Raw genomic sequence first — 11,229 nt, 5'->3', positions numbered from 1 at the left:
TATGAAGTATGTTGTGAATATTCTATAACTATAAGTATGTACAGGCTGTAGTGAGTACAAGCTATGTACAGAATATGAAATAAATAACTTTACAGAAATCTGAGATATACAGCTATACAGAAATGGGAACTATGCAAGTTGTAAACAGTTGTAGGGTTAAAAATTATCGTATGTACAGAATGATTATTTACACAGAGCTATACAGTAGTGCAGTTAAGATAAGTGAGGGTGTGGATAATTTCTACAGAGGCTATATAAAGTGCTAGTGGTTGTGAGTGGTGGTTCAGTCCATGTTGTTATTGTGTGTTTGAGGGTACAGTTGTCCATTGTGTGTGTGTGTGTATGTCCAGTCCATGAGTTTAACGTGGGTCAGATGTCAGGAGGCAGAGTTCAGGAGTCTGACAGCTGTGGGGAAGAAGCTGTTCCGGTACCTGGTGGTCTTAGTCCGGAGGCTCCTGTAGCGCCTCCCAGAGGGCTACTGTCTTTTGGTCTGTCCCAAAAGACAAAATAACGTTAAAATAATTTTTTTTTTTTTTAAAAGATCTCAGCAAAGTGGAGTGAAATCACTGCCCTTCTTACAGCCTTCATGGTCAGTTTGTACACTAACTTGGTATAAATAAAAATACAATAAAACAAACTATTTATCACGGTATTTACCACAAACTTCAGCACCTGAAGCCACGCCCCCTAACAGCTGCCGATAGACAGCGGTCAATAATTGGCTGTTCTCCAAACATGACACTCTCCGGTATTCTGACAACCGGCCTTTAAAATGAAACAGCAGGCCGGAAAGATACGTTCATAAGTCATTTCTCTGATCTGGGGATAACACTTCAGTTCTCCCATCGATTCAGACGTCCTAAAGCCACGTGAGGAGCAGAGAGCGTGAGGCAGGAAGAGGAAGAAGAGGAAAAGTGTGCGCGAGTTTGTGCGCGTGGTCGACACCTCTGTCCGCAGAGGAGAAGCAGGGAAGAACAGCAGCGGGGGAAACGGTGGGTCTGTACTCTTTTCTACACATTTTATTTAGCTTTTATTTGACTGAGAGCTACGACGATGGTTTTATACTTGAACCACGTCAGAGACAGAGGCGGTGGTGACGGTGCTGGAAATAAAACCGCTTCGGGGGGAAATCCCCCCCCCCCCCAAAGCTGTGTAAAACTGTCGGTGTCTAAAAACATGTGATTTTTATTTTTTTTAAATGGTAAAATGGGGTTTTTTTCCCCAATGTTTTAGCTCTTTACACTGTTGCCATTTTCAAAGCTGCTTGAAAGGAAATGTAAAACAAATTTAAAATTATATCTATATATAGGGCTTTGGAGCGTGATGTCATAGATAGATATAGATAGAGTTAAGTGAATGGTTTATACTTTTACCACAATGCTCTACTTGTACTTTAAGCAACTTCCTTAAAGGAAATTATATCATTTCAATATTTAACCTCCTAAGACCCGAACTCTTCCACGCATGCATTTTTAATTTCTCTTTGATATTTTGGCTAATTGGGGCCCGATGATTGTAAAAACAAACAATTACCAGATTTTTTTTTTTCCTAAATTTTGTTTTTAAAAAAAATGAGAGCCACATATGAGGATATTCGTTTAAATTTTTGATAGAACAGTAGCAGTATAATGTCCTCGTAAGTGGATATCAGGCCAAAAAATGTGATGTCCACATATGTGGACGCCAGGTCCTAGGAATTTAAAGAAGACTAACTGTTGTTGGGGGGGCATTTTTGTTCTTCTTCCAAATCCATCCAACAGGCAGAATATCTGCACCCTGGTTTTCACGGACTTACTGTAATTTGACTTTTTCCACCCCTCAAATTCCTCAAATTTCAGTTTTGTAAAGGATTAACTTTGCAGACTGTGTTTTATTGCAGGTTTAACGTATTCCAAAGGGCAAAGGCATGTTTATGGGATGGCTTTTATTTTGACAGGACCCAGCCATGGAGAGGGAGCAGATGGAAATGTCCGCAGCCAAACCCCAACAAAATGGAAATACAGGGTAAAAAAAAAAAAGAAGACTCTAAATTCTAAATCGCCTTTCTACTAATTATGTGACAGTTTGACTTGAGTCAAACTCTTAAAGTAGATTTTTTTTTTTTTTTTTTTTTTTTTTTTTTTTTTAAATCGGTGCTTGGGAGATATTTGACATCATGCCATTTATGAATTCTCCAGGGAGACTGAAAAAGATGACTTGAAGAAGAAGAAGAAAAAGGAGAAGCCTCCTAAGATGCCCATGGTTAGCCCCATCAAAGTGGTAGGTTCATCTTCATACTAATCACCTGCTGCCAGAAAAAAACAGGTTATACACTTATTTCTTTTCAAGGCTCATTTTTAACTTTTTTTATTTTCTGGTGTGCAAATTATTTTTCTTTATTGGAGTGTGCGTGTGTACATGTGAAGACAAAATGGAAGCAGCAGTGTTATAAGTTGGTTTGACTGTTTATAGTTATCCTTGTAAGACTGGAAATTCCTACAAGCATAACAGCAAGGTGTGTGTGCTGAACGGGGAAGTCGGGAGAGGATGGGAGTGAGGCACATCCTCCCGTTGTTTCAGTGAACTCCACCAGACTCCTGCAGCGAGGAGATGAAAGCTGCTTTGAGTTTAACTTTTTCCCACTCAAATTATTATTATTTTTTTTTCTGTGTGCAGTTTAGGTTTGCAGACCGCTGGGATGTCTTAATGATTATAGCTGGGACAGTGATGTCAATGGCAAACGGCGTAGTGCTTCCACTCATGTGCATTGTCTTCGGCGACATGACGGACAGCTTCATACAGCAGGCTTTCCCCAGTGAGTTTCAGATGCAGGCTTGTGTGCACATGGGTAGCACAGCAATAATCATTAAGGAGTTTGTTCTTCCTTCCTGTGTCCTCAGATTCCACAAACAGCACCTTAGAAGAGGAAATGACTGGGTAAGACCTCACAGCCTGACACCTCATAGCTGCCTCATCAGGCGGAGAGACTGACTGAAACAGATTTATCAGACCGCATCTGTCACTTGTCCTCTCCCAGCCATGCCATATACTTCTCCATCATGGGAGCTGGGGTCCTGGTTGCAGCCTACCTACAGGTGGCCCTCTGGGCTCTGGCAGCCGGTCGGCAGGTCAAACGCATCCGCATCCTGTTTTTCCACCAAATCATGCGGCAAGACATTGGCTGGTTTGACGTCAATGAGACGGGAGAGCTCAACACGCGTCTCACAGAGTGGGTAACAGATGAGAAGTGTGTGATTTTTAAAGGTCCCACAGTGCTGTGTGTTAATTAAACGTGCTAGAAGTATAATCAGCAGCTATGCAGATCTCTAACTTTCTGAAACTGAAGGACACTTTGAATAAATTGCGTTATGGAGATGAGTGTGTCTGTCACTTGTATTTCAAAGTATCTGACTTTTCAAAACTGGAGCTTGATGTTTATATGTGCATGTGCAGTGATGTCTATAAGATCCAAGAAGGTATCGGAGACAAGGTGGGGATGCTGATCCAGGGTTTCACCAGCTTTGTTGTGTCTTTTATCATCGGCTTGAGCAAAGGCTGGAAGCTCACTCTGGTCATCCTGGCTGTGAGCCCCGTGCTTGGCATTTCTGCTGCTCTTTTCAGTATGGTAAGCTGCTGCAGAAGTTTATCCCTGTGTTTCTGATGCTTAAAACACCCTGGGCTCTGTATGCATCACCACCTTTTGTCTGTGTACAGGTGCTCACATCGTTCACCAGTAAAGAGCAGACTGCATATGCTAAAGCCGGTGCTGTAGCCGAGGAGGTGATCTCTTCAATCAGGACTGTGTTTGCCTTCAGTGGTCAAGAGAAGGAGATTAAGAGGTGTCATGTCTTTAACTGTTATCAACTGCCTCAAATGGCATTATTTGTGCAGATGTGGTCAGTCTTGGCAGAAATCCACTGTTTGTGCAGTTTAAAAATGTATTTTATACTATATTTGCCCCTAACTGTGCTCTTTGTGTTGCACTCTAGATATCATAAGAACCTAGAGGATGCTAAGAGGATGGGAATAAAGAAGGCGATCTCTGCTAACCTTTCCATGGGTGTCACCTTCCTCTTTATTTACCTGTCCTATGCTCTGGCCTTCTGGTATGGCAGTACACTCGTCCTGAGTGAAGAGTACACGATTGGAACCGTACTCACTGTGAGTAGATTTGTCACCTGTTAGTTTGTACAATAAACATGCATGTGACTTGGAGGTTTTTGCTGTGGCTAACACCAGTGCACTTTTTCTTTTTCTTTTTTCTTTTTAAAAAAGGTCTTCTTTTCTGTGCTCATTGGCGCTTTCTCACTGGGACAGACCTCTCCCAACATCCAGACCTTTGCGAGTGCTCGGGGAGCTGCATATAAAGTGTACAACATCATTGATCACGTAAGAAGTGCAATGTTTTCCACTCAACGCTTACTTTTCTTTCTTTTTTTCCACCCATTCGTGTTGTTGCCCTGTTGTCACTTTGTATTACCAAACATGCTGCTTTACGGTGGCGCTCCGGTGAGCTGCTTTGATGCTGCCAGCAACCTGGAGCTGGATTTTGCTGTAATTGGAGCTCCTGCTGTTTGAAGACACCGCAGGTCATTCAGTTGACGTTGCACAGCTGTGGTTCTTGTAAATTTCTTCCACTCGCTGAATCAGACTCATTTCCAAAAAGTAATTAAAACTTGAGTCTGATCATGAGTTTTGCAGACACTGTGAAGATGGTGGATAGTGTTTTGTGAAATGAGCTTTAGTAGAATTTAAAAGGGGCTCCTATGGCCACAGAAGCTTGGAGCATAACCAGTCTGTTTAACTGAGCCACTTGAAGGATGGCTTGCAGGGTCAACTCCTGCCTGTTGCTATTCTGGGACGGGGCTTTGTTTAGCTTGTTGCACGTGTTTGTCTCTGTGTATGACTACAGACTCATGCTAGTTTAGAAATGCAGATAAAGGATGGCCCCAGCTGAGAAACTGCAGGCTGAGCAGCACTTTTGTTTGCACACAAACAGAAATGCACACAACCTCGAGCAAAACAAATGGGATCTTCTCCGAAACATGTTCCTTGCTCCAGACTTGAAGGGGAGGATATTAAGCCTTTGAAAGTCACTTCTGTTTTACCTGTTTTCACACTGAAATCATTTCTTGTATTGTGGCTACTACTTATTCTTATGTTCAAGGGTGAAGTGTAAAGGATGAGGCTTCCAGGTGAGACATAAGTGTCAAATTCTGCCAAAACACAGCTCAGCTTTTGTAAGTTGCAAGGCAAAAGGGAGAATAACAGAGCTGTGCAACAGGAGATTCAGTGAAAACGCAAAGCACTGTGAAAATAAACATTGTGCTTTCTAAATGTGCTCAGCTGAAACTGAAGGGCTAACAGCATTTCCTCCCATTGTTTCTTTGAGGTTATGAAAAGAATAAGCCCTGTTCTGCTGTATTAGTTTGGCCTCTTAGAAGTGAAATCTGCCGTATTTGATTCTCTTCTCGACAGGTCCCCAGTATCGACAGTTATTCAGAGGCTGGCTACAAACCTGAATGCATCAAAGGAGACATCGAGTTCAAGAACGTCCACTTCAGCTACCCCTCCAGGGCTGATATCAAAGTATGTTCTCATAGCCGCTGTATACTCAAATTTAAAGTGCTAAAATAGCATGCGGACATTTTTATATCCCCAAACTCATGTTGTCTGTAGGTGTTAAATGGCCTGAACTTGACTGTGAAGAGGGGGCAGACCTTTGCCTTGGTGGGAAGCAGTGGCTGTGGTAAAAGTACCACAATCCAGCTGCTGCAGCGGTTCTACGATCCTCAGGAAGGAAACGTAAGTGGGACCTCAAGTACTTTGAAGTGCAAGATGTACAAATCAGATCAGTCCTGTGTAGACTTAACCGTTCAGAAATCAGACCTTTTTATATTTATTTTTGTCTTTTTTAATTTTAACAACTTAAAGCTGAAAGTAGATGTGAAGTGGATTTCTTTTAAAGAACTTTTGTTTTGGACACTCCTTATGAAAATTGAGTCTGTTTGCTTAAATACAGTAAACTGATTTGTGTGGAATTTTTTATTTATTTTTTTGTTAAATGGCTTCTGTGTATAAAAGGCTCTGCATAAACCAGTAAATGGAAACAGCGAATCTACACAACGGTGTAAACTGAGTGTCGTGTGTCCATGTAGGTGTTTGTTGACGGTCACGATCTTCGTTCTCTTAACGTCCGACACCTGAGGGAGATGATCGGGGTGGTGAGCCAGGAGCCCATCCTCTTCGCCACCACCATCACAGAGAACATCCGATATGGCCGAACCGACGTGACGCAGGAGGAGATCGAACAAGCTGCCAAGGAAGCAAACGCTTATGACTTCATTATGAAGCTACCCGATGTAGGGCAACACTTACAATTCCTCTGTCCCTGTAAATGATTGATCTCCACTTGCTAATCATTGGACTCTCTGTGTTGAGCAGAAGTTTGAGACGCTGGTGGGAGATCGGGGGACTCAGATGAGCGGAGGACAAAAGCAGAGGATCGCCATCGCCCGAGCTTTAGTCCGCAACCCCAAAATCCTCCTGTTGGATGAAGCCACATCTGCGCTCGATGCTGAGAGTGAGACCATCGTGCAGGCGGCGCTTGATAAGGTACGGCTCAACGGTTACTTAATTCTTGTTTCAAGGCTACTGTAAAAAAAATAAAAATAAATAAAGACAGAGCAGAAATGTTAACTCATGTCCAGAGGAGCAATCTGTCCGATCTGACTTGATTCATAGTCTTGTATAAATGTCTCCTGCATGGATGGTGGATTTGAGCCACAGTGCACATAAACCTACCCTCCTGCAATAATTTAACAGTTTATGTTAAATGCTTGTGTACCTCACATCAGAGCAGCATGCTAGTAACATTTAACTCAGTGTAACACACAAACTCGCCCGTGTGCAGGTCCGGTTGGGTCGAACCACACTAATCGTGGCTCACCGCCTTTCAACAATCAGAAACGCTGATGTTATTGCCGGCTTCAAAGATGGCAAGGTTGTAGAGGTGGGAACTCACAGCGAGCTGATGGAAGGAAAGGGAGTCTACCAAACACTGGTCTCCATGCAGGTAATATTTGCACACAGGCAGTTTTAGCAGATGGGAACTTCCACAGCACCCAGTCTTTATTTGTTTGTTTTGCATTTGTGGTTTTCCTCTTGAAGACGTTTCAGAAAAATGCGGAGGAGGAGCATGAGCCGTCTGCAGATGAGAGAAGCCCAGGAGTCAGGTCGTTGTCTGAGTCTTCTCTCTTCAAGAGGAAGAGCACAAAAGGTGCATCCTTTAAAACTTCAGAAGGAGACAAAGAGGAAAAGAAAAAGTTGACTAGTGATAACTTGGAGGTGAGCAAACACCTAAATCCTTCTATCAATAAAGGAATGTGAAGTAAATATGAAAAAATAAGATTCTTAGTCTAAGATGTTTTTTTTTTTTTTTTTTTTTTTTTTTTAAAAAAAAAAAAATTATTATTGTTATTTTCACTTGGATGAGTGTTCACACCTCTTACTTTTTCTGGAAACTAATAATTGAATTATACAGTACTATTTATTTTAAGACTTGGGGCTGCAATTTATTCTCTTAGGCAGTTTCTTTAAGTAGTCTTCAGGAAACGTTCTCCAGGCTTCTTGAAGGACATTCAAAGCTCTTCTTTGGATGTTTGCTGCCTTTTGTTCTGTCAAGATGATCCCACATTGATTCGATAATGTTGGTTTGGGCTCCTAGACTGATTATGATCTATTGTATGTTTCTATCAACTATACTTTTACTGCATTAGCAATGTGTTTGGGATAATTTTCATGCTGAGAATCTACTTATACACACCATTCATTCATCACTTGCGTTAGAAGCCTTTTTAATCTTTCCTCCTGTCTGCAGGATGAAGACGTTCCCCCTGTGTCGTTCCTCAAAGTGATGGCTCTGAACACTTCAGAGCTGCCATACATTCTGCTGGGGACCCTTTGTGCCATTATCAATGGTGCAATGCAGCCTGCGTTTGCCGTCGTCTTCTCAAAGATCATCAATGTAGGTTACTCTTGATAACATGTTCATGCTGAATGGAGGTGTTTTCAGCAGCTGTAGAAAGCTTCATCTTTTTATCTCCCCTCAGGTGTTTGCAGAACCGGACCAAGACATTGTCAGACAAAGATCAGTTTTCTTTTCCCTCATGTTTGCTGCTATTGGAGCAGTTTCCTTTGTCACCATGTTTCTACAGGTATGCAAACGCACGCGGTTGATGGAAGAGGGTTTGTGGTAAACCTTGGTAAACTCTGTTATATCCTGCTAGTAAGTAATGTAAATAAAAAGGTTAAAAATGAAAGGGAAATGGTCACACAGGTCCCTGTCAAACTTTAGGAGAGTGCACACAAGTTGAAAGAATGCTGATGTGACAACACATGCGGATGATGTGACACGTGTGCTAATTTCATGGGGGGGGTTGTGTGGTTTTTTTTTATTTATTTTATTTTATTTTATTTTTAAACAGGGTTTCTGTTTTGGTAAATCTGGAGAGGTCCTCACCTTGACACTGAGACTGAGGGCCTTTAAGTCCATGATGAGGCAGGTATGTAAGTGACAAAGTCAAATGAGAGAGCAGGGAGGATGTTGTTGAAAAATACATTTTTCTTGGTGGCTAAAGTGAACCAATTATCTACATGGAAGCCATAATAAAAGCTGGTCAGGTCCTTCAGTGCTTCTTTCAAATCTCCTTTGCAGGATCTGGGCTGGTTTGACCAACCAAAAAACAGTGTTGGTGCGCTCACTACGAGACTGGCCACAGATGCAGCCCAAGTGCAGGGGGTAAGCTTCAACAACAGCTGGCCAAAGGTTACCAAAGGCTCACACTAAAGTGTCAAATCATCCATTTAGGCCGCAGGCGTGCGTATGGCCACGCTCGCTCAGAACTTCGCCAACATGGGCACCGGTTTGATCTTGGGTTTTGTGTACGGCTGGGAGCTGACTCTGCTGCTCCTGTCTCTGGTGCCCATCATTGCAGTGGCTGGAGCCATTGAGATGAAGATGCTCGCAGGACACGCTGCTGAAGACAAGAAGGAGCTGGAGAAGGCTGGAAAGGTGAGGATTGGGTGCGAGATGTGCCAGAGTGAAAGTAAAAATTCCTCACGGCTCAGTCTGTTGAAACTCTGAACTCATGAGATATTTGCATTGCGTCTCTTCAGATTGCCACAGAGGCCATCGAGAACATCCGCACCGTGGTCTGCCTCACAAGAGAGGAAAAGTTTGAAGCTTTGTATCAGGAGAACCTCTATGTGCCCTACAAGTACGATAATTTGTACCACAGGGACCTGATTGCTCAATTATACGCTCTTTAAGTTCTGATGCCACCTTTCTCATGTTTTTACAGAAACTCAAAGAAAATGGCACACATCTACGGCCTCACCTTCTCCTTTTCCCAGGCGATGATCTATTTTGCTTATGCGGCCTGTTTCCGTTTTGGTGCTTGGCTCATTATAGCTGGAAGGATGAGTGTCGAAGGGGTCTTCCTGTGAGTGAACTGAGACATTGGCTTGCATCTTCATGAGGAGATTAACAGGCAGTCTGACAGTTTGCGTGGCGGGTAACATCCAAACAAAGCATTTCTGATGGACAGAACCTTTTCATGTGGCTGTTAATCATTATCTTAGTCAGAAGCAGTTGAAGAGCCTCAGTGTGGGTGGCTTTCAAATGTACACTGTGACAGATACTTGTGGTAATACATCAGACCCTCTTTTGCTGGGAGGAGCCACTGCTTTCATTTATATTGTGTTGCATAAACTGGGAAGTCCAAAGTTCATGGCAAACCGAAGCCTCAGTCATAAAAGAAGAAAATATTAACTCTTTACCTCTTAATGAACACTGTACACCCAACTGAGGCTGATTTAATGTCTCTGAGCTTTTTCCCACTCGCCAGGATGGAATGATTGTACAGCATTACTGTAGTAAAGTGAATTTTGGATCCACACAGGCTCCAATATATACAAACAACCCCACTAATGTTTGGTTAAATGTGCCTTAGAAACGAGCCTCTGGCATCATTTAATCACTCCTTGGCAGGATTGGTAGAGCCCATTTTAGTTTGCTTAAATTCAGGTCTGTGCCAGGAAAGCAAAAATAATCCACAAGTTTTCAATAGGACTGAGGTTTGTGCTTTGGGACAGTCTTGTCATTAATTTAATGTTAGCCTGTTTTATCCATTCTAAACCAGTTTTAATCTGTGTTTGGCATTATTGTCCTGGTCAATCATATAGTTGTTGATTTGAGGTGGAGTTGAAGAAGGTGGAGGTGGTTCTGCTTCTTATTCATTATTCCAGCCAATTTATGCAATATCAATGCTGTCACTGCCAGAACAGCCCTGGAGCATGATGGTACCACCACCACACTGGTTCGGTGCTAATACATTGTTTTTGGGTTTGAAAGCCTCAACTTTACGCTTCCAACGTTTTGAGCCGTTTACCCACCACGACAAATCTTCTCGTCTGACTAGAAAACTTTTCTCCAGGAGACACTTGCTTGTCCACATGGGCGTCTGCCATTTTCAGTCGAGCTCAAAGGATTGACTTTTGAGCACAGGCTTTGGCACCCTCTCAGTCAATAGTGATGTAAAACACATCTAACTGGACAGTGATACTGGTGTTCCAGCAGTTTCCAGTTCGTGGCAGACTTTGGACTTCGTGGTTCCTAGGTTGTTCTTGAACACTTTAACCAGCTCCCTCTCATCTCAGACTAATGGTTTGGGTCTTCTTCCAGTTCTTGGCGAAGTGGTGACGCAACATTAAAGGCCACAAAATTACCATTAAATTCATGCCCACGATGAGTAAATGCAAACTTCTGACTACAGCTGTTGTAGGCATAAACTCGTCAGTCGGTTCATCATTATCGGCGGGACCGAACAGCGCAAACTCATCTTTAAGATTATCAGTAATTACAAACATGCTGGGCACACAGATGTCGTAGGTTCGTGTTAGCTTAGCCTTATGTAATCCTGTTTCACACCCCACTGACAGCGAAGCTAATGTGTTTAACTTTCCTCTCCCAGTGTGATTTCAGCCGTTCTGTTTGGTGCCATGGCTGTCGGTCAAGTCAACTCCTTTGCTCCAAACTACGCGAAGGCCAAACTGTCTGCTGCCCACATCATGATGCTGTTAAACAAGGAGCCTGCCATTGATAATCTGTCAAAGGACGGAGACTGTCCGGTACATGACGCAAAGCCCCGCGCACCCAACACAGCTTTAGAAAAGTGATATTTTACCACA

General features: G+C 42.7%; 1 protein-coding gene across 2 annotated transcripts in view; it reads left to right on the top strand.

The window, feature by feature from the left end:
* The first annotated feature begins 730 nt into the window (after window positions 1-730).
* abcb4 (ATP-binding cassette, sub-family B (MDR/TAP), member 4) overlaps window positions 731-11,229 on the top strand; it is a 15,065-nt gene continuing 4,566 nt past the window's right edge. Inside the window, exons 1-24 of one of the 2 annotated variants that reach the window (XM_040029711.1) lie at window positions 731-992; window positions 1,937-2,004; window positions 2,178-2,259; window positions 2,656-2,794; window positions 2,880-2,916; window positions 3,017-3,208; window positions 3,433-3,604; window positions 3,694-3,818; window positions 3,969-4,140; window positions 4,255-4,368; window positions 5,458-5,568; window positions 5,659-5,784; window positions 6,138-6,341; window positions 6,424-6,594; window positions 6,893-7,054; window positions 7,150-7,326; window positions 7,859-8,005; window positions 8,091-8,195; window positions 8,466-8,543; window positions 8,696-8,779; window positions 8,849-9,052; window positions 9,157-9,257; window positions 9,342-9,482; window positions 11,013-11,169. In XM_040029711.1, coding sequence (XP_039885645.1) covers window positions 1,946-2,004; window positions 2,178-2,259; window positions 2,656-2,794; window positions 2,880-2,916; window positions 3,017-3,208; window positions 3,433-3,604; window positions 3,694-3,818; window positions 3,969-4,140; window positions 4,255-4,368; window positions 5,458-5,568; window positions 5,659-5,784; window positions 6,138-6,341; window positions 6,424-6,594; window positions 6,893-7,054; window positions 7,150-7,326; window positions 7,859-8,005; window positions 8,091-8,195; window positions 8,466-8,543; window positions 8,696-8,779; window positions 8,849-9,052; window positions 9,157-9,257; window positions 9,342-9,482; window positions 11,013-11,169 — 3,060 coding nt within the window. In that variant the 5' untranslated portion in view covers window positions 731-992; window positions 1,937-1,945. Of the gene's footprint in view, window positions 997-1,936; window positions 2,005-2,177; window positions 2,260-2,655; window positions 2,795-2,879; window positions 2,917-3,016; window positions 3,209-3,432; window positions 3,605-3,693; window positions 3,819-3,968; window positions 4,141-4,254; window positions 4,369-5,457; window positions 5,569-5,658; window positions 5,785-6,137; window positions 6,342-6,423; window positions 6,595-6,892; window positions 7,055-7,149; window positions 7,327-7,858; window positions 8,006-8,090; window positions 8,196-8,465; window positions 8,544-8,695; window positions 8,780-8,848; window positions 9,053-9,156; window positions 9,258-9,341; window positions 9,483-11,012; window positions 11,170-11,229 lie in introns of both variants that reach the window. The other variant, XM_040029710.1, reaches the window with a different exon arrangement.

The sequence above is a fragment of the Simochromis diagramma genome, unplaced genomic scaffold, assembly GCF_900408965.1.
Source record: "Simochromis diagramma unplaced genomic scaffold, fSimDia1.1 OVJJ01000361.1, whole genome shotgun sequence".
In the NCBI taxonomy this organism is placed as follows: Eukaryota; Metazoa; Chordata; class Actinopteri; order Cichliformes; family Cichlidae; genus Simochromis; species Simochromis diagramma.
The sequence above is the reverse complement of the archived record's forward strand: the minus strand, read 5'-3'. Positions and strand labels throughout refer to the sequence as shown.